At 33.8% G+C, this 27,417-nt stretch overlaps 1 protein-coding gene across 1 annotated transcript in view; it reads right to left on the bottom strand.

Annotated features, from left to right (window-relative positions):
• Positions 1 to 1,517: 1,517 nt before the first annotated feature.
• BCHE (butyrylcholinesterase) overlaps positions 1,518 to 27,417 on the bottom strand; it is a 73,508-nt gene continuing 47,608 nt past the window's right edge. The window contains exons 3-4 of the mRNA XM_037841409.1: positions 19,533 to 19,699; positions 1,518 to 2,351 (exon numbers count right to left, since the gene is read on the bottom strand). Coding sequence (XP_037697337.1) covers positions 2,227 to 2,351; positions 19,533 to 19,699 — 292 coding nt within the window. The 3' untranslated portion in view covers positions 1,518 to 2,226. The remainder of the gene's footprint in view (positions 2,352 to 19,532; positions 19,700 to 27,417) is intronic.

Here is a 27,417-nt window from a genome sequence, read left to right as displayed (position 1 = left end):
CTCAGTGAAACCTAGGGTGCTCAATGATTGTAGTAAAAGGTACAAATATGTTTTTACAAGAGGGAGAACAAATGAATATAAACATTGCAAGGTGTTAAAAATAGGGTGGGATTGGGATGAAAATACAATCAATGCAAACTAATGACTATAATTAATGGAAACATTCTATTGTGCTTCCTTTAATGTAACAAAGGCAATATACCAAAGCTAAATGCATATGGGGTGGTGGGGATAGGGGAAGGGTATGGGACTCTTGACTTTGGTGATGTTATCTGACTCTTTATTCTACTTTAGTTTAATGCTATCTTTCCTTTCATTGCTTTCTGTCATTTTTTTCTCTCTCTCTCTTTCTTTTTTGTTTTTCTTTTGTCTCTCTACCTTCTTTGATTCTTCCTCCTTCTTTGTGGAAGAAATGGAGATGTCCTTATATGGATAGTGGCGAAGGTGCCGAATACATAAATACATGACTATATAGGGAACCAATAATTGTTTACTGAGCATGGAATGTATGGTGTGTGAACAAAGCCATCTGAAAAAAAATGGGTTGATGGAGAAAACTCGGGGGCACTATATTGAGTGAAATAAGACAGACACATAGGGACAAATATTGCAGGGTCTCACTGATAAGAACTAATTATAATATGCAAACTCATAGACAGGATATAGAATGAGTCTAAAGAATGGGGAGTGGTTGGTTATTAAGAGCAGAATGTTCAACTAGGGTGAACGTAAACATTTGGAAATGGACAGAGGTGATGGTAGCACCATGTGAGAGTAACTAACAGTGCTGAATGGTGTGTAAATGTGGTGGAAAGGGGAAGCTCAGGGTCTGTATGTCACCAGAAGGAAAGTTGGAGGTTAAAAGATGGGAATGTATAAAACAGTGAATCTTGTGGTTGACAATGTCCATGATTAACTGTACAAATATTAGAAATCTCTCTCATGAACTAGAACAAATGTATGACACTATAACTAGAAATTAATAATAGAGGGGCATATAGGAATAAAATACCTATTGCACACTATGTACTGCATTTAGTAGTATTTTAACATTCTTTCATCAACAGTAACAAATGTACTACACCAAAACTATGAATCAATAATGGAGGGGGTGGTTAGGGTTATGGGACTATTTGAGTTTCCTTTTTTCATTTTTATTTCTTTTCTGGAGTAATGAAAATGTTCTAAAAATTGAAAAAAAAAAGTCATTGTGGTGATGGATGCACATCTGTGTGATGGTACCATTGGCAATTGATTACACACTGTGAATCTTTGGATAATTGTATGGTATGTGAACAATCTCAATTAAAAAAAAGTAGCATAATTTGTTTGCAAAAAATAGATCCATTTCTCTCCTGGATTTGAACAATTTACCTATTAAAATTCTAATATTTCTAGGCTCACCCAAGAGTTTCCCCATGGCAGTAGTCTATACCTTCTCACTTCCAACTCCTGATCATCCATGTTTCTCGATTTGAAATACAGGGAGAGTAATTCATATATGTGCATGTTTAGGGAATGCTGGGGTATGTGTGGGGACAGTGGACAAGAGCAAGAGTTGTAAGAAGAGAGAATATAGTTTGGGACTCCAAGCATATAGGATTTAAAAAAATCCATAGTAGAGTTAATCATATTGTTCTAATTTTGTCTGTTGGTAACACTTTGTTTCTATCATAAAATATTTCCAAGTGATTGAACCTCTTATCTGAAAATTCTCTCTGCCCTTATATAAGAATCAAAGGAAGCCAATTGTTTTCTGTGTTTGTTTTAATATCTCATATTGACATTAAATTCATAAATTAGAGGAAATAGTGTTGTATATTATAATATTCAGTGTTTCCAGATCTAATTCATTTTAAAAAGATACTTTTGTATGAGTGTTGATACATATGTGAATAAAAACACAACACAGTTACTTTTTAGGGGAAAAAAAAACCATAGCAAAATTATTCTGGAAAGAGAGTTTGAAGCAGCACATCATTTTAATATGCATATAACTAATTGTCAAACTTTATATTGTGAAATTTAATTAAACATGTTCTAGCCATTTGGGTTTTGAATGCTAGGAAAAATACTAAGTGAAAGATGTGAGGAATCGATATTATCCTCTTGGCATTTTTGTTTCAGCTCTATAATAGCTTTCTTACCAGGTGTGTAAGAGAGCTACTGATATTTTTGCTTTGATCTACAAGAAAATGAACATTCTATAAAGGGTAAATCTATTAATTAGAGACCCACACAACTTTCCTTCTTGCTAATATAATCGTTAAATTGATTTTTCCAGTCCATCATGTAACTGTTCCAGCGATGGAATCCTGCTTTCCATTCTCTTTCTGCTTCATCAATATTTCCTGTAAAACATGGAATAAGTTGTATTAATCTAAATTTTAATTGCTGTTTATATTAACTGAAAATAATGTTGATTACAGATTGTTCTAGTTTGCTAATGCTGCTGGAATGCAAAACATCAGAGATGGATTGGCTTTTATAAAAGGGGGTTTACTTGGTTGCAAAGTTACACTCTTAAGGCCATAAAGTGTCCAAGGTAACACATCAGCAATCAGGTTCCTTCACTGGAGGATGGCCAATGGTGTCCAGAAAACCTCTGTTAGCTGGGAAGGCACATGGCTGGCATCTGCTCCAAAGTTCTGGTTTCAAAATGGCTTTCTCCCAGGACATTCCTCTCTAGGCTGCAGTTTCTCAAAAATGTCACTCTTAGTTGCTCTTAGGGTGTTTGTCCTCTTTTAACTTCTCCAGAGCAAGAGTCTGCTTTCAATGGCCATTTTCAAACTGTCTCTCTTCTGCAGCTCCTGTGCTTTCTTCAAAGTGTCCCTCTTGGCTGTAGCTCCTCTGCAAAACATCACTCACAGCTGCACTGAGTTCCCTCTGCCCGTCAGCTCATTTATATGGCTCCACTGATCAAGGCCCACCCTGAATGGTTGGGGCCATGTCTCCATGGAAATACCTCATCAGAGTTATCACCTACAGTTGGGTGGGGCTCATTTCCATGCAAATCTAATCAGCACTGATAACGTCTGCCCACACAAGAGTACATCAAAGATAATGGTGTTTGGGGGACACAGTACATTCAAACTGGCACACAGATGTCATTTTCTCCAAGTATACTACGCAACAATTTTTTATTCTTCATTTTCTGTTATAAGCGTCTCTCTCTAACTGAAAATCTTTCAATAAAAATATTATGCATTATACGAAATGTGTATAATGTATAAGATATATAAAAATGTATAAAATATATAAAATGCAAAAATGAGTTCATATATTATATTAGGTCAAATTATATTACATTGTATTAGCTTTAATTGCAAAGGATATATATAGATATTACTCTCTTGGCTGCCTTACATAACAAAAATCTCATTTAATGAATCCATTTGCATTTATAATTATATAACAGTATTATTTCTGATTAAAATACCTATATATGAATATTTATTACTGCATAGTAATAGCTTCACAATTGGTATTCTACATAGATTTTACACTCATTCCAATATATTTTAATTCCAAACAATGTCTAGTCCTTATTACAGCCAACGACTAAATGAAAGCAGTTTATTAATTGCTTTGCAGAATAGTCGGATGACTAAGACAGTCTCTGTTTTCAAGGAGTTTGCAAAATGTATTAGTGTGCTAGGGGAGAAGAGTGTTCATGTCAGAAATTATGTGAAACAATGAACCAAATGAAGGTTCATGTACTACAAAACCTTGAAATCCTGATTTTTTGAAAGTATATTATAGCGAAGTATAAAGTTTTTGGACACCAGAAACTCTTAAATTATGAAATTTTTAAAGCTTATATTTATGTTCATAATATAGGTAGATAGTGCTATAAGATGGCTTGAATTACTTCTGTCTATAAGCATTGTATACATTTGTGGTTCTTTTTTATTTTTAAACTTTTAAGATTCTGAGTCATTGTTATTAAATTAAAAACAACATTCAAAGTTATTTCAACTATCCTGAAAATAGGGACTAACACTTTAAAACAAAATTATACTTTTCAGTTAGGAATGTTCAAGCATCATGAACATTTAAAAATTCAGTGATGACTCAGGCAAGATGGCAGCATAGAGAGGAGTGGAAGCTAAGTAGTCCCCCTGGAACAACTACAAAAAACCAGAAACAACTAGTATATAATCCAGAATAACTGCGGGGGGACAAATGAGACCATCCATTCATCATACACCAACCTGAATTGGGAGGAATGCCCGAGAACACAGCATAAAATCCGTAAGTAAAACCTGCGGAACCAGGTCGGGAGACCCCCTCCCCCATAGCCCGAGCTGCAGAGCCACGTGGTGCCAGAGAGAAGCTCTCTCCCAGCAAGGGAATACAGCTCAGCTGAGCTCCAACTGGGGTTTTAAGTAGTGAGTGTGAACTGCTCACTACAGGTACGCAGCCCCAAAAAACAGACAGAGGCTTTGGGTGACGACTGATCTGGGAGAGCCGCAGGGTTGCCTTGGACTGGGTCTGAAGGGGACTATCTGTTTCTTTTTCGGCTCAGTGGAGAAAGCCCCAGTCATTTTCAGTTTCCAGGGCTGTGACTCTGGGAAGGGTGGAGACACCACAAGCAGAGAGCGAGACCATTGAAATGCTAATGACCTCCACCTGAGGGGTCTGTCTTCTCTAGGAGGAAAGGGGTGGGGCCCTTTCCATTCAGAACCAGACCCCAGTGCCTGGGGGAACATGGCCACACCTCCTCACACCAGTCAAGAATTATAGGCTGACAGGCCTCACCTGCTGGGTAGAAAAGCACAGTGACCTGAGGCATCAAAGGGTGGAGCAATTTTCTAAGACACACCCTCAGGGAAACCAGATACTGAATATTTCTTCCCTCTGGGACCTGAGCCTGTTCTGGTCTGGGAAAACCTGATTTGGATAACCAAGGAAACCATGCCTAGACAACAGAAAATTACAACCTACACTAAGAAAAACAAAGTTATGGCCCAGTCAAAGGAACAAATGTACACTTCAACTGAGATACAGGAATTTAAACAACTAATGCTAAATCAATTCAAAAAGTTTAGAGAAGATATTGCAAAAGAGATAGAGGCTGTAAAGGAAGCACTGAACATGTATACGGCAGAAATCAAAAGTTCAAAAAACCTACCAGTAGAATCTATGGAAATGAAACACACAACACAAGAGATGAAAGACACAATGGAAACATACAACAGCAGATCTCAAGAGGCAGAAGAAAACACTCAGGAACTGGAGAACAAAACACCTGAAAGCCTACACGCAAAGGAGCAGATGGAGAAAAGAATGAAAAAATATGAGCAACGTCTCCGGGAACTCAAGGATGAAACAAAGTACAATAATGTAGGTATCATTGGTGTCCCAGAAGGAGAAGAGAAGGGAAAGGGGGCAGAAGCAATAATAGAGGAAATAATCAATGAAAATTTCCCATCTCTTAAGAAAGACATAAAATTACAGATCCAAGAAGTGCAGCGTACTCCAAACAGAAGAGATATGAATAGGCCTACGCCAAGACACTTAATAATCAGATTATCAAATGCCAAAGACAGAGAGAATCCTGAAAGCAGCAAGAGAAAAGCGATCCATTACATACAAAGGAAGCTTCATAAGACTATGTGCGGATCTCTCAGCAGAAACCATGGAGGCAAGAAGGAAGTGGTGTGATATATTTAAGATACTGAAAGAGAAAAACCATCAACCAAGAATCCTGTATCCAGCAAAGCTGTCCTTCAAATATGAGGGAAAGCTCAAAATATTTTCTGACAAACAGACAATGAGAGACTTTGTGAACAAGACACCTGCCCTACAGGAAATACTAAAGGGAGCACTACAGAGTGATAGAAGACAGGAGTGTGTGGTTTGGAACACAATTTTGGGAGATGGTAGCACAACAATGTAAGTACACTGAACAAAGGTAACTATGAATACGGTTGAGAGAGAAAGATGGGGAGCATGTGAGACACCACAAGAAAGGAGGAAAGATAAAGACTGGGACTGTGTAACTTGGTGAAATCTAGACTGTTCAACAATTGTCATAAAATGTGCAAATATGTTCTTTTACGAGGGAGAACAAGAAAATGTCAACCTTGCAAGGTGTTAAAAATGGGGAGGCATTGGGGGAGGGATGCAATCAGCATAAACTAGAGACTGTAACTAATAGAAGCATTGTATTATGCTTCCTTTAATGTAACAAAGGTGATATACCAAGGTAAATGCAGATAAGAGGGGGGGATAGGGGAGGCATGTTAGACACTTGACATTGGTGGTATTGTCTGATTCTTTATTCTACTTTGATTTAAGGTTATTTTTCCTTTTGCTGCTTCCTAGCTGTCATTTTTTTGTTTGTTTGTTTCCTCTTTCTTTTGCCTCTCTACCTTCTTTGACTCTCCCTCCTGCCTTGTGGAAGAAATGTAGATGCTCTTGCTTAGTATGAGCAGAATGTTCAATTAGGATGAACTTAAATGTTTGGAAATGAACAGGGGTGTTGGTAGCAAGATGTGAGAATAACTAACAGTGCCAAATGGTGTGTGAATGAGGTGGAAAGGGGAAGCTCAGAGTCATATATGTCACCAGAAGGAAAGTTGGAGGTCAAAAGATGGAAATGTATAAAACTGAATCCTATGGTGGGCAATGTCCATGATCAACTGTCCAAATACTAGAAATCACTTCATGAACCAGAACAAATGTATGATAATACAATTAGAAGTTAATAATAGAGGGGCATATAGGGAAGAACTATATACCTATTAGAAACTATATACTAGAGTTAGTAGTATTTCAACATTTTTTCATAAACAATAACAAACGTACTATATCAATACTAGGAGTCAACAATTGAGGGGGGTTGGTTAGGGATGGGGAGGTTTAGAGTTTCCTTTTCTTTTTTTTCTTTTTTCATCTTTCACTTTATTTCTTGTCTGGAGTAATGAAAAGTTTCTAAAAATTGAACAAAAATTAAGTGTGATGGAGGCACAGCTCTATGAGGGTACCCAGGGGCAAGTGATTGTACACTTTGGATCTTTGGATAATTGTATGGTATCTGAACAATCTCAATAAAAATGAAAAAAAAAAAAGTAAAAAAAAAAAATTCAGTGATTCATTTTAAGTTTACATGTAATTTAAAAATATTTAAAACATTCATACATGCATTAATATATTTCCTGTAATTCAGGATATACTTAAATTTTTAAATGTTCACGATGCTTGAACATTAGACAAATATTTGAGAACTTACTAAAGAATGTCCCACTTATGTAAAGAAATGTCTTCTAAGGGTCAGTGTCTATGATTTTTTGTGAATAGTAGAACTTTCTAAATGGTCAAAATTGTAGATGTTGAAGAATGATGTTAAATATCAAAACAAATGATCTCCTTTTAAGCTATTTTTCATGGTAAATAAATGTTGTCTTAAATGTTACTTACACAAAGAACTCTAAAGTTCAGGAAGAACAAAATTTTTATATAACATATAACTGATTGGTAATTTAGCTTTTGAAACAGAACTTTTAATATTTAGAGAAAAGATCTTAGATTTGATTTATTTTCCTTGTCCATGAAATAATACCAAATTCATTGATTCTGATAAATATAAATTAACTTCTTTATGTTTCATAATCAAAAGTTTATATAATTTAGTCCACTGAAATACTTTATTTTTTAGTGCATGTACTCTGTAAACCTGTGAACTTTTTTCCTTTAAAAGCACTCAGCATTGATTTAAACAATAAAATATGAAACATTTAATTATTTTCTAACAAAATTGAGATTACACTGCAATAAAAAGGAAAAAAAAAAATGAGTCCCATGAAATAAACCAGAACTAATTAAAAGTTTTTCTTCTCCCCTCCTCTCCCTCCTCTTCCTTCTTCCATTCCTCTTCCTCCTCCTCTCTTCATCTTCTTTTATATTGACTTGTTTATTGTTAAGAAGATAAAGTCTGTAGTCCCAAGTCAATAATTTTCATTATTATTAACAATTGGCAAAACTGATGTTGAAACCCACTTAAATGGGCCGGCATATCACAAACAAAAACAGGATTAAATTTGATTAGTAAATTTCAGTTTTTTAAAATTTGAGGGAAGAACTCTACAGTAGGCAATGCGTTTATATTTGATTAATTAAAACTTAATTATATCTTAGAACAGATTCATACTGCTTAAATAAACTGATAGTTCCCAAGCTTGTAATCTTAACTAAAATGCAGTAATTTAACTGAATGGACTAACTGCTGAGGACATCAACATCTATTTTGTATAAATTTGGAGGCACCAAGGAAGCATAAATCTGCCTTAAAATGTCTCTCTGCCAGCCAGTGGTTCCTGAAAGTTCACAATTGTACTGATGATAGTAACATTAATCACCAGTGCATCACACCCTAAGTGTAAATATCACCAGCAGGAAAGGAAAAAAAAAAAAAAGAGCATAAATTTCTGAATGTCTGTGAGAAAACAGGGAAATGCAGTAAAAAAAGGAAAAAGAAAATGGAGGATTGGTACTAAATTCAAATATCCAATATTGATCAATCCCTACATACATTGGACTGTTATTTTCATCTAATAGATTAACCTTTGACAGTCTCTTTTAATTTGTGATAGAAGGAAAGAACTGTAATTTGTAGGAGGATTTTAAAAATTCTCTCCTATACTCCTTTATATTTATTTTTCCAATGCCTAGATTTTATGTTTTGTGTGTGATGAATATTATGGAAAGTTTAATACAATATATTATGATTTGATTAATTTTTATTTGTTGAAAGTATGAATCAATTGATTGACCCTCCCAAGTTCTTATGTATGGAGTAACTATATAAAGTTATTTCTATTCATACAACACAATTCTAATACTATATAATAATATGTATGAAAGACTTTTCATTCATACTATTAACATGAAGCACAAAGTATAAATTGTCCTCACGTTAATTTTCAATTTTATTACGTTTAAATAATTTATGTAAAATAAAGTAATACAAAAAGTTAAAGGTAAAAAAACAAGGGCAAAATGTAGCATAAATACAAGTAGAAGAAAATAAGAAACAACATCATAAATAGCAGACATGGTAAAATACAAGGCCAAAAATTAAGTAAATAATTACATAAATACAATAAAAAAATTCAATATTGGAAAACTTGCAGTTCTAATAAATTGTGTCCTAATGAGCATTGTATTGAAACATAGGAAGTAAAAAGCTATTCAAATTATAAATATAAATTAATATTAATAATGTAACTAAGAAATATATTAACGAAGGACTTTATTAATGTCACTACAAATTTAGTCAATTTAAAATTTATTTAACCTTAGAGACAGGTAATTTACCTTTTTTCCCAAAGAAAAATAACATGTTTCAAAAAGTGTTGTTATATTAACCACACTCCTCCAGAAAAAGTTATTAAATTTGATTTTATAAAAATGAAAATTTGTGTCAACATTTCTAACGATTACATAAGCATATAGACTAAAAAGCCTTCAAATTTGTAAAAGAGTATGCATATATTTACAGCATGTATATAGATAGAGATACTAAAAAGTGAACTAACCAAAAAATCTCTCCAGAGCAAGGGAATTTCTGCATGCAAGGGAAAAGCAAACTTGCAACTGCAAGTATTTTAGAAGATAAAGTACACATAAATATGCAAACTTATAGGATACTGGAAAATTTGCATTGTAAGGCAAATTTTGGTGTTAAATACTTTCATACTGAAAGAAGAAAAAGTAACTAAGAATAATTTTTTAAAATTAAATAAATAAATATAAAAGAAGCTAGCATATTTCAGATACAAAGAAATCAACAAATGGAATGACTTGAAAATTTGGGATATGCCAAATTTGCATTCAGAGGCAAATTTAGTGTTAAGTACTTTCATACTGAAACAAGAAAAAATACATTTTACAATAATTTTTAAAAGAATAATAAAATAAAGATGAGAAGCAAGTATACTCCTGATACAAATAAGCCAGCAAACAAAAGCAACCTAAGAAGGATGAATGCCACTATCTCAGAAATGAAAATTATTATTTTGATGCCAAAAATAATCTCAGCAACTCTGGACAACATGTACAAAAACTCTTTCATGGAATGAAAGCTAATAAATTTGTGTTTCAATAAGGGCATGTTACTCTCCCATTTAAAATCATGAAATGGCTTTGCTTAAGATTTAATTTAAATTCCTTAACATGACACACAAACAATTCATCTTTGGTTCCTGCATATTTGGCTTCTTCCAGTTTACTCTCATATTAACTTAAAACAGGTATCTTCTCCTAAAAGCTTTTCAAGGCCCTGGTCTCTGACCCCACCACTTCACTATGAGTGAGCAGGTCCTATCATGTTCTATTGTGTATCTCTAGCTTTTTGTAGTTCCTAGGACCCAGTAGCAGAGTATATGGCTTGTAAATGTTTACCAAATTAATTGATGCAAAAATGAATATAAAAAGAGAAATCATACCTCCACTAGGCATTTTGTTATGCACATGATAATATGTCCTAAAAAATGTTTTCCAGAAATAGTTAATACTTAACTATCTTAGGAAAAAATATAATCCTCTCAAAATAAAGCCTCCTCAACTGTCTACTTAATTAGATGTTATTTTCTTTGTCACATTTTTTATATTTTCATGGATAACTGCTATTAGAAAAAAAATTTGTAAGTTATTTCATGTACCATAATTTATTTATCCACATTTTGTACTTTGTTTTAGTTAATAAATTATTTAAAGTACCAGTTTCAAAAGCAACCTCCCACCCACAAATCACATGTTGGTTTTAACCAGAAAGTGACAGTGTGAGGAAAGAGGGATTATATCAGAATTACTCATATGCATGTGTAATTAGTAATATATTAATCTCATGGTATGGATATAAGCGAAATTTTTACTCTGTAGGAAAAGAAAAATGCTTAAAAATCCTGTAAATAATCAATAGCTAGATATGCACAGATAAAGTTAAATTCTGGCAGATTAAAAAGTGTTATTGTGTAATATGATAAATAATAAATAAAGGTTTTTTTTTTTAATATTGCCTAGTGGAAGAGTGGCAAATATATATCACATGTCTCACACAGAAAACATGAGTATTTGTTATAGAAATGTATAATAAATTTAATTTGGTTCATATTGTTGAGCTGAATATTCCTTGGGAAAAGTTAGTTCTTAGAATAACAAATTTTAGTATAGATTTTTAGGGCATATTTATAGGGCATGTACATAATAAGGGGTTAACAATTATGAATATATATACACACACACATACACATATATATATATAAAATTTAATAGGTTAAATGTTGAATTTGTCATTATTATTATTTTTTTCCTACCTGTGCCATATGTTAAATCAATGAGATTAGATTTTTTTAACCAACTTGATTATATGTGTGATTTAACCACTTTAAAATTGTTTCAAGTGGCAGAAAGCCGTTTTTCTGGATGTAAAACAGAGGAAACCTGCTTTGGGTCTATAGGTCTGAGGAAATATAAAAGAAGGGGCTTAATTTTTTGTTTGATGATTCAGAATGCAAAGAGAAGGGAACTGCCAGGCACTGTACTTCCCATAAAATAGAAGAAGGAACAAGTTGTAAAGATCCTGATTTAGCAACATGCTTCATGAATTCTGGAATAGCAAAGGGGCCAGAGTGAGTGGAACAGGGATAGCAAGGGATAGAGTAGTTAAAAAAAAAAAAAAAAAAAAAAAAACGTTAAAGAGAGCTGGTTGGTAGGAAGATATTTAGGACTTTGCAGGCATTTGTGACAACTCGGGCTTTTATTCAGAGAGGTGGGATGCAACTGGAGAATTTTGAGCCAATGAGTGGCATCACATTTTAAAACATCTTTCTTCCTGCTTAGATCTGAAATCTAGAAGGAAAGGAACCTAATAGTCACCCAATGTAGGCTCCCTTCCACAACGTGCCTAATGAAAGATCATTCACCTTCTGCTGGAGTATCAGTAGTGTCAGAGTAGTTAAATTCCCTTTCCCCTTACAGTCTTGCTTTATTTTGAGACTGCAAAGTAGAAGTGATTGGTAATTATTTCAGTTTTTTTCAGCTCATGGGAAACCTATAAGGAAACTGTAAAGGAATAAGGATTTGAGAATTGTGAGCATGAGATTAAAGTGATGAGAATCTGACGAGTGCTCAGTAATAATTGAAGAATTGATCACAAAGACAAATGGCAGAAATAGAAAAGCAATAGAACTTGGAAAAACCAAATAATTTAGAACTTGACAAAAAACACCCTGAAAATCTGAAAAAAGTCAGAACCAGATTTATTCTCCTATGGTGGGGCTAAGAGACAATCCACATTTTTATGGCGACATCAAGGCTGTCTTGTAGGATAAGCCCCTGGCAATGTTTTAGAAGCTTCTCCTATCTGGCATTGGCACTGGCATGGTGCAGATCTTCACCAACTCTACATACTTGGTCCACTCCTCACTTAGAGTATTCAACATTCACTAGTCACGTGCTCCAAATCCTCATTTAGAGAAAAAAAATGGAAGCTCATATGGAGCTAGCTAGAGTTGGAAAATAAAAGACAACTTCTGATATTTTCTTCAACTTTGCTGTTCTCTAAAATTGGAATACTATGTAATTGTCTTTAGAGTTATCATTTAAGAGATGTAGATATAATTGCTATGAAATTAACAAGGTACTGCAGTGTGAAATATAGAAAAGAGCTTTGGTAATGGCATAGGCTTTGTAATAACCTGAGTTGAAATTTCAGCTTAACAAATTATATTAGTGAGAGAGAAAATTTTTCATTCCTCAATATTTAGTTTTCCTACTGTAAATGGGACTAGAAATCCCTATTTTGCAGTTACATGTGAAGAATAAATGTGACTGTGTGCACATTATGAAATCAAATGTTGGGCTCCTATTGAGTGTTCAAGAAATGAATTCATTGTACCTACTACAAGTATTTATTTCTAGCTTTGCTATTTATTGAATCCATGTATTAACATATTAAACAGTTTTTCTCATGACTTTTTGATCTTTGTTTTTTCTACCTTATTGTCTCATTTGAAAAACAAAGTATTCTTCCCTAGCATAAGAGTAATATTAATAAAGTTATTTTTTGCCCTGCCAATTAAAAGGAGTGCACATTTTTACATCACAACTGAGTCTACTCAAGTTTGAGGAGTTAGGAAAGAGAGTAAGAAAGGTCAACCAACCCAACACTTTTAATGTAGGTAAAATTAGAAGAGATTAAATCATATTGAAATGTGCTTTGTATGCTAATTAAAATAACATATTTCATATACTTTGGGAGTTCATTAAAAATCTCTTCTGTTCTCATCACTTGCTTCTCTGTTGAACAGTTATTAAAATTATGAGGAAATACAAAATTCTTTATATAGTAGATCACAAACTTATTAATTGTCCATCTATAATTTTGAGGGTTGGGCGAGATAGACACAGGCTAGGATTTGTGAGGGATTCATGTGTTGAATTATTTTGAAGTGAAACAAATAGTCCAATTGATTACAAGTTGCCCAAACCTTTTTGTTTGTTTGTTTTCTTTTGTTTTTAACTGTGAGTGGAAAATTCAGACATATTAAGACAGGAAAACTAGTTTGATCTTTTCTCCCAACCACCATCTCCTTCAGCTTTGACCACCAGTCCTGCTAACTGATTAATAAACAACAAATGGCTCTCTGAAGTGACCAATTCAAATGGTACCTCAACTCTTAAATTTATATGCTGTCTTCTTTAGTTTTGGCAACCAAGAGTGCTCCACAATTTATTCAAATGCTAGAGAGGAAACTATTGGATCTTTTGTTTCTTTATAGGAAAGATACGAGGGTCAAGATTTTTTTTCTTTAAATAAATTTATTCTTCAATTTTTAGTGAAAACTATTGATATCATCTCATTGACATCAAATGGGTTATTTCCCTCTTCCCTTCTCTTTTTTTCAAGTGATTATGAAATACTATGTAGTTATATTCTTAGTGAAAATCTTAATTTGATAACATTTGAAAGAAATGTGGTAGGTTTCATTTCTTGCAGGTGCATGCAATAACAGCATAGACATGGGTTGAAGTATCATCCAAAAGTTAAGTGCTAGGATTAATTTGTTTAAATGAGTTTTAAGAAAAAGTTTATTTGAGAACAAGCATTGTTCAAATGTAAACTACTCCTGAGGTGGTCCTTGTAAAGCTTTATTGGGCTTCCATCCTGAGTGAGGTAAACATTTCTTCTTTTAAGAAAGCCAGCTGGTAAGTATCCTTTGAAAATTACCTATACCTGTAGAGCTGACTTTTTAAAAAGTAATATTGCCATAAACTCTTCAGCACAGGTCATCTGAATAATACCAATTTTCAAAACATTAAAGGTAGAAATGTTTGAAGTTTTGAGACTTGAAAAATACAAGGTATGGCAAGAACATGTGTTCTCAATCTTTTTTATCCACCTACATTATTTATTTATAAAATCTAATAAACAGCTTCAAACATTTTGCTTCCTTAAATGTAACACAATTTCTGATTATTAGTGGATATATTGTTAACGTTAAAACAATCATGTTATGCATTTGCTTTAAAATTTAAAAAAAATATAATTAATATGATAATCTGTTTCTAGGGAAATATCTAGAAAAGCAGTGCTCAAATGTAAGCTTTTGCCTTTGAGACACATTGGAAATAACCTAGGGCATGATATGTTATTTCTATACAGCTAAGTATTGTTCAAACTAGGAAGTTGCTCAGCACTGCAGAGCTAGGGGCAGCAGCTGGCCAAAAACTTAGGAGTTTGTTTATTCAACCTGCTTTATGGTCTTTGAGTGTTGAGAGAGAGAGCTTTTTGATGTATTATCCTCACAAATTGCTCATATTCACATTTTATTTTAGTTAACAAATGAATTGCAATAGACCACATGTCCAGTAACTAGAACCACTGTCAGTTTGGTTTGTAATACATCAGTCATTTAAAATCCCCGCATCTGTTTTTTTTTTTTTTTCCTCAGATTATGACTGTCTCATTAAAAATATATTTTAAATAAAGATGAAGAATGTGTGGTCTGTGATATTTTAAATGGCATCTCTTTGGGTCCTTGGTGGATTAAGTGTGTCCCTCATTGTTATTCACACCAGGAGGACAAGGGCAGCACTGTTGCTGTGCCAGGGGACGCAGAAGCCCATCTCTGGATATATATTATGTCACAGAACATTTGGTAATATGTGGAGCACTGGTATATTAGAAACATCTCCAAAACAGATGGAGTGCATAATTATAATTTTGGTGAGTAATGTCTGATAATCAAAAGACATATTAAACAATCGAATATAGCTCTGAAATGCCCAGATTTGCCTGAAACTAACCCCCAAACCCTAAACTAAAAACAGCCACTGTGTTGTAATATCTGATGCAGAGTCTGCAAATTAGAGTGTTATAATAAAGAGAATGGCAACGTCTACAGGAACTGGCTGGCAGTATGTTTGATGGTTGAAAGTCAGTTACTTTTATTTGAAAAATAAAATGAGAAACCAGACTTGAGCCACATGGGTCATAGATAGCTGGGCATTTTAAAACCAGGCAGTGATTTGGATATTTATGTCATTATTTTCAGAGATGATAAAAGTAAGATTATACATGGTTTGACTACTCTAGTAGATTAAAATATTTTCTTACTACTGAATTTTTTAATCATCAGATAATCTGAACCAATTTTTCTGGTCTTTCCATATACATTTCTAAGCAATCACTCCCTGAAGGATTATTCAACAAAATTACTATATTATACTATATTATATTATATTATACTATATTATATTATATTATTATTATATTATATTATATATTGTGTTATATCATATTATATACATAAATATTCTTTATGTATACAAATTTTTATTATCTTTGAAATAGATAAATATTTCAAAGCTCAGAATATGTAGAAATATTTGAATTGTTTTTAAATATGTAAATTTAGATTTTTTTCTCCCTTAGCTATAAAGAGTTCTACTATTTATCAATAGATCAATATCTCTTTTTGGGTACTTATCCTCTAATTCTTTAAATTATGTTTATTTTATATAGTTATTAACGCATTTATCCATTAATTAATTCCACAAAGGTTGGCTAGATAGCAAGTAGGAATCTATTTTAGTTCCCTTAGTAGGTTTTATACTTCTCCGTGGGAAAATTTATATTTTAGTTTTCTTTATTTAACTGCTAAAGTGCTATCATATAGTAGACCCTCAAAACATGTCTAAACTCACTGGAAGAAAGTTGTTAAAAATAATGGACTCGAGGGAGAACCTAAGATGGTGGCTAGGTGAGACAGCAAAAAAACACCTCCATGAAAAATGCCAGAAAGTGACCCAGAACACCAGTTCCAGCGATGCACCAGCAGGACAAAGTCTGCTAAATCCACAGGGACTGTGCATTTGGTGAAACCAGGAGTCTGCATTCTGAAACAACAGGCTAGGTACACCCCTGCATGGCCCAGCGGCCCAGGGCTTCCTTGGAGGGCTGGCGAGCACTTGTGACATGGCACAACCTTCCCTCAGCAGAGGTCCTGGAAGAGAATAGCTGAGAAGGGGGACCTGCTCGGAAATCCCAGGGACCCTATGCCAATACCAAGGACTTGTGTGTCAGTGGCAGAGACAATCTGTGGCAAGACTGAAATGAAGCCTTAGACTCTGGCAACAGCCTTAAATCTCTGGGAACACCTGGGAAGTTTGATTATTAAAGCTCCCCTGCCTCCCTAACCACCCAGACACATGCCCACATTCAGGGCGGACAGCACCAACAACAGACCCAACACACCCCACAGGAATCAGATCCCCATACACCACAAAGACAAAGTTGGGGAGAACTGTCTTGAGGGGAATAGGTGACTTGTGGACACCATCTGCTGGTTAGTTAGAGAAAGTATACACCACCAAGCTGTAGATCTGACAAATTAGAGACTGGTATTTTTTATATCTGGAAAGAACCCTATCAAGTAAAGCAAATGCCAAGAAGCCAAAAACAACAGAAAATCTTATAGCATATGATAAAACCAGATGAAATGGAGAACCGAAACCCAATACCCAAATCAAAGGATCAGAAGAGACACAGTACTTGGTGCAATTAATCAAAGAACTAAGGACAAACAATGAAAGCATGGCACAGGATATAAAGGACATGAAGAAGAGCATGGCACAGGATATAAAGGACATAAAGAAGACCCTAGAAGATCATAAAGAAGAAATTGCAAGATAAAAAAATAGACGATCTTATGGAAATAAAAAAAAAAACTGTTGGCCAAATTAAAAAGACTCTGGATACTCGTAATACAAGATTAGAGGAAGCTGAACAATGACTAAGCCTCCTCAAGGACCACAGAATGGAAAATGAAAGAACAAAAGAAAGAATGGGAAAAAATAAAAAAATCAAAACGGATCTCAGGGATATGATAAATAAAATAAAACATCCAAATTTAAGACTCATTGGTGTCCCAGAAGGGGAAGAGAAAGGTAAAGGTCTATAAAGAGTATTCAAAGAAATTGTTGGGGAAAACTTCCCAAACCTTCTACACAATATAAATACATAAAGCATAAATGCCCAGTGAACTCCAAATAGAATAAATTCAAATAAACCCACTCCAAGACATATTCTGATCAGGCTATCAAATACTGAAGAGAAGGAGCAAGTTCTGAAAGCAGCAAGAGAAAAACAATTCACCACATACAAAGGAAACAACATAAGACTAAGTAGTGACTACTCAGCAGCCACCATCGAGGTGAGAAGGCAGTGGCATGACATATTTAAAATTCTGAGAGAGAAAAATTTCCAACCAAGAATACTTTATGCAGCAAAACTCTCCTTCAAATTTGAGGGAGAGCTTAAATTTTTCACAGACAAACAAATGCTGAGAGATTTTGCTAATAAAAGACCTGCCTTACTTCAGATACTAAAGAGAGCACTACTGACAGAGAAACAAAGAAAGGAGAGAGAGATATAGAGAAATTTAACAGACATATATAGAACATTACATCCCAAAACACCAGGACACACATTCTTCTATAGTGATCATGGATCTTTCTCCAGAACAGACCATATGCTGGGACATAAAACAAGCCTCAATAAATTAAAAAAAAAAAAAATTGAATTCATTCAAAGCACATTCTCTGACCACAATGGAATACAAATAGAAGTCAATAACCATCAGAGACTTAGAAAATTCACAAACAACTGGGGGGTAAAAATGAGGGGGAGATGAAAACATTCCCAGATAATCAAAAGCTGAGGAACTTCATCACCAGTAGATCAGTCCTATAAGAAATGCTAAAGGGAATTGAGCAGGCTGAAAGGAAGGGACAGTAAACAATTGACTGAAACCACATGAAGAAATAAAGATTTCCAGTGAAGATCACATGGTAAATATAAATACCAATACTACTGTATTTTTGATTTGTAACTCCACTATTTACTTCCTACAGGATCTAAAATACATAAACTGTAATGATAAATCAGTGATTTTGGACTCAGTGTAAAATATGTAATTTTTGACAAGAACTACATAAAGGTGGGGGAATGGAGGAGTATAGGAACATAGTCTATGTGTCCTATTGAAGTTAAGTTGGTATCAAAGAAAAACAAGATTGTTATAGATTTAAGAGGTTAAATTTAAGCCCCATGGTAAACACAAAGAAAGTATCAGAGAATATGACCATAGAAATGAAAAGTAGAATATGGGTTATGAGAAGTGGGGGAAGGGCAATGGGGAGTTAAGAAATGAGTGCAGCATATCTGTTTGGGGCAAAGGGAAATTTCTAGTTAATGGATGGTTGGAAGGTGATAGCATTGCAACATTCTAAATGTGATTAATCCCACTAATGGCATGTTAGGGAGGGGTTTGAATGGGAAGATTTAGGCTGTATATATGTTTCCACAATTGGAAAAAAAAAAAAAAAAAGACAATCTAAATAGATGATGACATTAAATGCCAAGGATGATCCTGGATGGGATCTGAGGATGGAGGAGAGGAGGCTCAAAGGGACACAGTTAGGATAAAAGAAAGAAAAAAAGGAAATATAGAATGCAAGCTTTGTATCAGTGTTGAATTTCTTGAACTTCTTAGCTGCGCTTAATGGGATTGCTTAAAAGAATGTTTGTGTTCATGGGAAATGTACATGTGAATTATACTGTTTGTTCAAGGATGTGTGCAGCTCACTCTCATATGTTCAGAAATCAGAGCCATAGATGATGGATGATAGGGAGGCAGGGAGGGAGGGAAACAAAGAAATGGTGGTGTGACAGGATGTTAAAGTTGGTGAATCGGGGTATCGAGGAGGGGTGTCAGGGTATGCTGGAGTTCTGTTTATGGGGTTTGTATTGTTTTTGCAACTGTTCCTGTAAGTTTGAATTTATTTCAAAATAAAATAAAATAAATAAATAAATAAATAGATAAATAAATAAATAATGGACTCACTGAAAGTAAGTCACACAAACATATATTAACACCATCACCATGCCTTGGATAGTTTGCCCTTCTCCCCTTCACAAAATCCATAATCGATTAATTAATCACACAAAAAACCCCACATACCTGTCATTTCCAAGACTTTGGGAAAAAATAGAGTCCAGAATTTGCATTGTTGACCACGTAGTTTAGCAGATATTCTTGGTAACTCTGTATTAAAGGTTAAATATCTTTGTTCAGTGCTTTTGAAGACAGGCCATCTTGTGCCATTGCTCTGGGTTCCATTTGGATTTCTAAATAATTAAGAAGACATTACAGTTCTACTCAAATGATTGTTATATTGAGACTATTGTTCTCTAAAACTGTTAACAAGGGCTTTTAAAAAGTCATGAAAAAATCTTGGTTTGTTTTGATGACAGGTTGAGTGTTTTGGTACCTTGAAACATTATGTTAGTTAAAAATGCAGGAATTAAAATTCAGTTAAAGAATTTACTAACTGTATGTCTGTTTAACATAGAGAGAGAAAAAAATTTTATGTTTTAACAATGCTAATGTTTTCTTCATACTTATACATACCCAAAAGAGCAGTTTTACTGTTGTTTCATCCTCTTCCCTCAACCTGTGCCAAATCTTTTCATAATGAACATTAATAGCATCTAACTCTATGTTCCCTGAATCTGTTTCCTTCTATTTGTTCTTATCATTACTACTTGAGTTGGGGACAGATTACATATCTAATTATTTAATAATCTTATTTCTCTAGGAATTGCCTTTAGTCTCACTTTTAAGTTCATTTCACGTACTTGTTGATCTGTTCACTGCTTAAAAATCCTTCAATAATTCCCCATTGGATTCAGATTAGGATTTAATGAACAAATGATGCCATCCACACTTCGAAGCTTATTTTCAGATATTCTCTTTCATGAGTCAGTCAACAAGAATTAGTGACAGCTCCCTATTAATTCCTCCTCTTTCTCACTGTCTTTCCTTTGGTTCAACTATTACTTCTGCTTGGAATTCCTTCATTTCCCAACTTCACGTGTCCAAGCCCATTCAAAACCTTCACCTTCTTTTTTTTTTTTTTTCTATTTCTCACATATTTATTTTTTAATCAATAACAGCTGATTTTTTCTTCGAGAATTTTAGTTTTGGGCTCATTTTCACCCTTGCACACTTAATAAGATAATTATATATAGTCATAACATGATAATATATTACCTATAATATGTTATATAGCCATAATTATCCATCACACAGATACTGAAATAGCAAACATTTTGAAAAAGGACTCTAAATAGTCAGTCACTGGTAATTCTGAAAATTTCTCTTTAATATATTTTTCTATTATTATTGAATTAGATTCTGTGTGAGGCTCTAGAAATACAAATATATATATATATGAAACATAACTTCCCTCAGGAACTTTATAAGAAAGAACTACATGAAACGTGAAAACAGAGAACTAAGGAAATAAAGGAATCCAAACCAGAGCCTAAAGCACACAAATTTTAAGAGGCGTGAGCAATCGTTATATGCTTGAAAGAAAACTACTGGAAGGAATGGGATTCTAGATGAAGTAAAGTAAAAAGAGGAGATAAGGAATTGAACCAGAAAAGTAAGTTGGGAGATCTAGAGAAAGGGAACTGAATTAACATAGTCATAAAAAATGAGTGTGCATCTTAGTTCAAATAACAATAACAAAAGTAATTTTCTTTGATTCTGGAATAGAAGGAGATACCATTAAAATTATGACTTTAGGACATTAGTGTTATTACATTAGGACCTGACAACCCCAAAAAATGGTGAGACTTCAGCTGGTAGGCATTTACTATCCTGGAGGGAATTTTGACTAAAGACATTATTGTAAGCATAATGTTTTAGAAATACTGACCTTTGAGAAACCTATAGGGTAGCCACAGGAACTTCTATCATAAATGAAAGACAAAAGTGATAAGGAATTCATTTCCTTCTCTTTAGATGCATTCTACATTAAGCAAAATCACATATGAAAAATTCCAGTGGGTCTTTTCTGAAAGTTCAGCATAAAAAAGTCTTCATAATTCAGATAACTTTTGTAGATTATTAATGAATAAATGTTTGGGACTATTGTTAGCAGATTCAAGACTTTTTTCCCAAAAGCCTGTGAACCCAGAAGAACTTGGAAATAGTAGCTGGCACTCATCCAGCATGGTTATCTAGAGGTAGATTTTGTCATCAAAACTTGCATCTAATAAGCATCATAAATTTATGTTTTATCATAGAAGCAGACATATTCAGCTATGATTCAGGATTTAGATTTAAACAGGTTCCTGATGGAATAGTTGATTTTATGTAGGAACTGGATGATTTAATTAGAATTATTAACAACCAGACTTATTCAAGCTAAACCAGTATCATAACAGGATTGATACCTCCTGCTTTAGGGTATTATTTGAGAGAGGTCATGAAGAAAATTTCTCCAGATTGCAGATGGCATGATTGTCTAGGTGAATTATATCATCTTTTTCTTTTCTTTTAAAGCTTTAGAAACTAACAAGTACAGCTGCTGGGGCTGGATATTAAACTAGGAGAACCATTGGTCTGATTCGGTACAGCAATTCTTATGTTCCTAAATTGCCCACTTTCCTTCTAATTCCACTCTAATTAACTTATGGCACCATTTTAACTGCTCAATCATTTCTGGCTTCTGCAAACGGTGACTTAAACAGAGCTGACTTGTACTTGAGCTCAAGAGCGTAGCACTAATGGCACTGCCAGTGTTCATTTAACAAATTTTGTCCTATGAAATAACTCATGACATCCCAAATTGTATTTCAGTGATAAAATTCCTTTGCCTGTGGATGCAAATATAGTTTTCAAAAAAATGATTGAAATAGCTGTAGAAGTGATGAAACATATTACTCTATAATTTTAAGAACTCTCTAAAGGCATTAAAACTTGATAAGAAATGTAATTTTCTTATCTGTATCAATTAAAATCTTTGTATTTCCCAGATACACAATTCCAAAGCAGTATATAATTCTAATTTCCAAATTGCAAGGTAAATTTAAACATCCTAACTTTACTATATCTCAAAAAACATTTTCTGTTCTTGTCACAAAATAGACTCCAAAGTAGTAGCAAGTACAATTTTCCATGAAATAGAGACATCTATGCTGTAGTTTTACTATTGAGTACATTTTCTACTTTGTGGTATACAAAGGCCTTCTCAAGCTTACCATTATACCTTTCCTCTTACGTGGGTTTGAAAAATTTCAAGATAAAGCTTTTTTAACCAAAAAAGGCACAGAGTGTCTTCCTTACGTCCATGCTGCAGAAAATTACCTGCTTACCACTGATATTTGAGCACAGAATTATGAACAGATATATAAAAAACATATTGATTGACATGGTTATGTCTTAACCTCATGTATCAAGTTTTCTTGTAGTTATAGAGTCCTGATTTTGCCAGCCCAATTTTAGCACAGGAATTAAGAGTTTTGAGATTAAGAATTCAGAGACAGTTATTTCAAAGTAAGCTATATAATGGTTTAAAAAGTAATAATATTTCAGTGAGCTTTGTAATCTAGTAAAATGAAAATGGTAATTACTAGTTGTAAACTGGCAGATCAGCTGAATAGTCTAGTGTTGTAAGAGGGTTGAGGGGATATAGTATATATTGGGTATTTCTTAAATTTCCATATATATGGGTATTTGTATTCCATATCATGCAAACTTAAACACAATTCTATTTTACTTAACTAAATAGAAGGACTAATAGAGAATCTGAATTTAGAAAATAAATTCATTCATTCATTCATTCATTCATGCAACAAATATTTATTGAGTACCTTACTATACGTTAGGAACTATTTTGTCACCAGAGGTTCAGCAATGACAAAAGAGTCAGAAATTCCTGCTTCTTGCAGGCTACACTCTTTGGGGAAGAAAGATAATAAACAAAATAAATAAGGAAAATACATACTTTGTCAAATAGTAATAGATGCTGTTCCAGTTTGCTAAGGCTGCCATATTTCAAAACACCAGAAACGGATTGGCTTTTATAAAGGGGCTTTAACTGGTTTCAAAGTTACAGTCTTAAGGCCGTAAAGCATCCAAGGTAAGGCATCAATAATAGGGTACCTTCACTGGAGAAAGGCCATTGGCATCTGGAAAACCTGTGTTAGCTGGGAAGGCACGTATGTGCATCTGCTTGCTCCCAGGATGTGTTCCAAAATGGTGTTCTCCAAAATGTCAGCTTTCAATGGCCATCTTCAAAATGTCACTCACAGCTGCTCTGAGTTCGTTCTGCTAGTCAGCTCTTTTATAGGGCTCCAGTGATTTAGTTCAGACCCACCCTGAATGGGTGGGTAACACTACCATGGAAATTATCCAATCAAAGTTCTCGCCACAGTTGATTGAGTCACATCTCGATGGAAACACTCAGTCAATAGATTCCAACATAATCAACATAATCAACACTAATAACAAGATTGCATCAAAGAACATGGTGTTTTCGGGGACATAATACATCCAAACTGGCACAGGTGCTATGTATAGTGATGAAATAAGAAACAAGGTGTGGGGATAATAGGATATGGCAAGTGAGTAAATGCGTGTGTGTTTGTGTCAGTGGGGTGGGGTTAAGGAAAGCTTTGCAATATTTTATAGGAAAGCTTAGAAAGGGAATATTTAAGTGGAGACTTGAAGGAGGAGAGGTATGAGCCATGCATTATTTGGGGAAACAGCATGTCAGCAGGGGGAAGAAAAAGCAAAGACTAAAAGACAGACATGTGCCTGGAGTTTTCCAAGAAAATCAAGTACAATGGTGTGGCTGGAGTGGAGCCAACAAAGGAGCAAGTAGTATAAGATGAGGTTTCAGAAGTGACAGAAGGGTCACATTATTTAAGGCCCTATAGGCCTTTGTAAGCTTTTTGCTTTTGCTCTGCATGAAATAGGAAGCAATTGGAGAGTCTGAAGAAATAAGGGACACAATCTTACATATTTAAAAAAAATCATAATTCTGGCTGTAGTTTTGGGAATAGACTAGATGGGTGGGGATGGTAAAAGGGGCAGGAGGAAGCAAAATCTGAAGCAGGGAGACTAGTTAGAAGGCTACCTGCATAATTTAGATGAGAGATAATTGCTTGAACCAGAAAGTTAATTGAGATAGAGAGAAGTGATCAGATCCTACATATGTATTGAAAGTAGAGCCCCTGTGATTGATTCAATGCATTAGCTATAGAGAGAAGAGAGTAGTCAAGGATGACTCCTAGGATTCTGGCCTGAGAAATTGGGAGGCTGAACAGAGTCACCGTTACTGAGATGGGAAAGGCTGCAAGAGGAGTGTACTTGCAGGGCAATATCAAGAACTCAGCTCTGCACATGTTAAAATTCAGATCCAGGTGGAGATGGTAAGTAGGCAGTTGGAATTTAGTAAGTAATCTTTATTTCACTGAAGGAATCTCTGCATTCCAAATGGATTCATGAGCTTCTTTGTATGGTGTTCTCACAGGAGCACTGAAACTAAAAATGTAACTCAATTTACAAATATCAATACTATTTGCAAAAGTCGTATTGCGATAAATTAGATAATAGTATATACAGTATCTCTCTCTTCCAGATCTTAGCTCCCTCCTGTCCTTCCCTTCTCCTACCATCCCTTTAAACAGGCATTCCTTGATGATTGATTTGAAGCAACTAGTCTCTATCTCTTCATCTTGTTTTATTTACTTTGCCCATTTTCCCTCTTCTCTCACTAGAGGATAAGCTCCATGCAAGTCATTATTTGATTGCCTTGTTTACAAACCTAAATACTGCCTAGTTCACAGTATACATACAAGAAATACAACTAGAATATATAAGCAATATCACAACTGATATTTTAAGTTATCTCTTTTACTTTTAGCTATAGTAAATATTCACATTTCAAAGCTACCATGACACAGACTTCATAGACGATAATTTCTCTATTTTCTGGAAACTCAGTACTCTGAGTTAAATGCTATGAAATTCTCCTTCAAATAAATATTTTTGGACCTAATTTACTTACTGTGGAAATATTTTGACATATGATTCACGTGTAAACTAATTTTGCCATAATAGTTTAACTTTAAAATAAAAATTACTATTATAATATTAGTAATGGTAGGCATAAGGAAACAAAAAAAACAGCATATAATTTGCACATAAATGATGCACATTTAAAGAGATGTGAAGATCTATGACCCTTAAGCAATTTAGGAACTAACTTTTCTATGAATCTTTAGCAAAATGAAAATAACATAGGAGATATTCATTACAAATGATTTGTAGAAGTGATGGCAAATAAAAAAATTCACATGTGGCTTCTAGTATTTTAAGATATTTGAATAAATGACAGACAAAATAATTTTCATACAGTAAACAAACTTGCTCTTCGTATTTAAAGACATGATGAGAAACATGAATTCACAACATAATCTGTTTTGGGAAAATATATAGAGACAGTCAAAACAGTGACACTGTATATAAAGAAAAGGATAAATAGAATCCTGTTTCTATCATGATCATATTCTCTGAATCATTTTGTGTACAGCAAATTCCTTAGCCTCAATTTGGGTATTAAATACATTTTGAAGTAGTGTTTGATTCCTTCTAGAGGAATTTTCAATGGTTATAATATATTTATAATTTTGACCAAGTTTCATTACTGGTTTCATTTAATTAAGGGTTCTAAAATCCATGCAATCTTTAATGCTGATCCAAAGATAGATTTCTTAAATTTCATAAATTAATTTTAATATTTGTTCTTGATTATATAACCAACTAAATGAGTTTAATACCCACTGAATTCTATTAAATCAACTTAGTATTAATTCATGAATGTATTACCAATAATTTGATGATACTAGCTCTGTTTTAATCTATAACACAATGTCTTAGGTAGACTATTTTCTAAGAAACATATTATACTGAACTTCACTGTTTTCTACAAGCTTCCAACAAGAGTCTATAAAGACAAATGGAACCATTCAAATAACTTCTCTTTACACATGTACACACACACAAACTCACACATATCCCTACTTATCTGCCTCCCATATATAAAGTGTATATATGTATTTTGCAATTTGAATATTTTGGATATAAAAATAATTGAATAAATACAATTTACATAAAAATCTAATTTAAAAGACAAAAATCACACTATTGCAACCCACTGTAAAGGTGCCAAATAATGTCAATAACAAATTGTGAGCTTTGGAGCACATAATATATTATTCATTTTTGCATACTTGGCACCTATTGTAATAATAGACAGGAAGTATGCGCACAAGAAATGCTTGTTGAAATGAGCACTAAGTGAAAGTCTTCAATACTGGATAGCTTTTGGATTAATTAAGTAGCCATTATAAATTATAAATGTTTCCAATATTAGAAAAGAGAAGTTCACTTTATTCTTATAAAGGTCTTATAAATACTACTTTTCTAACATCAAAGACTTAAAAATTCACATTGATTCTTTAAGTGCTCTGAAGTGGTAATGGAATTGACCTCCATGTTCTACATCGGCTGATGAAGATTCACAATATGTACACTTTCTCTTAACCCCACTCACAAACTAAAACACAACTCTTTTCCAAGGCTTACTTATGATCTCCATGTAGACTCACTTGAGTTTGTTATGAAGATTTTTTTTGACTGTTTCCCTCTGGACGTAATAAGGGCAATAAAATTACTTACTAAAGCAATATGAAGTTTATAATATAGTCCTGCATACAGAATTTCTAATAGATGGATTATTTGCAATTTAGATTGTATTTAGTGCAAATATCTAAATCTATTCATTTTTGTTACTTGCTTCCTCCCACTTCCTGACATTTATATTGCAAACAGTAAAAATTAGGGGAAGTAGTTATTGAAGAACAGTTCCTTAGATCCTTTAGCTTAAGTTCCCCTCCTTTTTTCAACAGGGTTTGTATTTCCAGGCAGAAATCCAGGTATTCTTAGGGGCAAGTTTCTAATCCTACACCTTAGAAATTTACAATCA

Source organism: Choloepus didactylus, chromosome 1 (genome assembly GCF_015220235.1).
Source record: "Choloepus didactylus isolate mChoDid1 chromosome 1, mChoDid1.pri, whole genome shotgun sequence".
Taxonomy (NCBI): Eukaryota; Metazoa; Chordata; class Mammalia; order Pilosa; family Megalonychidae; genus Choloepus; species Choloepus didactylus.
The sequence above is the reverse complement of the archived record's forward strand: the minus strand, read 5'-3'. Positions and strand labels throughout refer to the sequence as shown.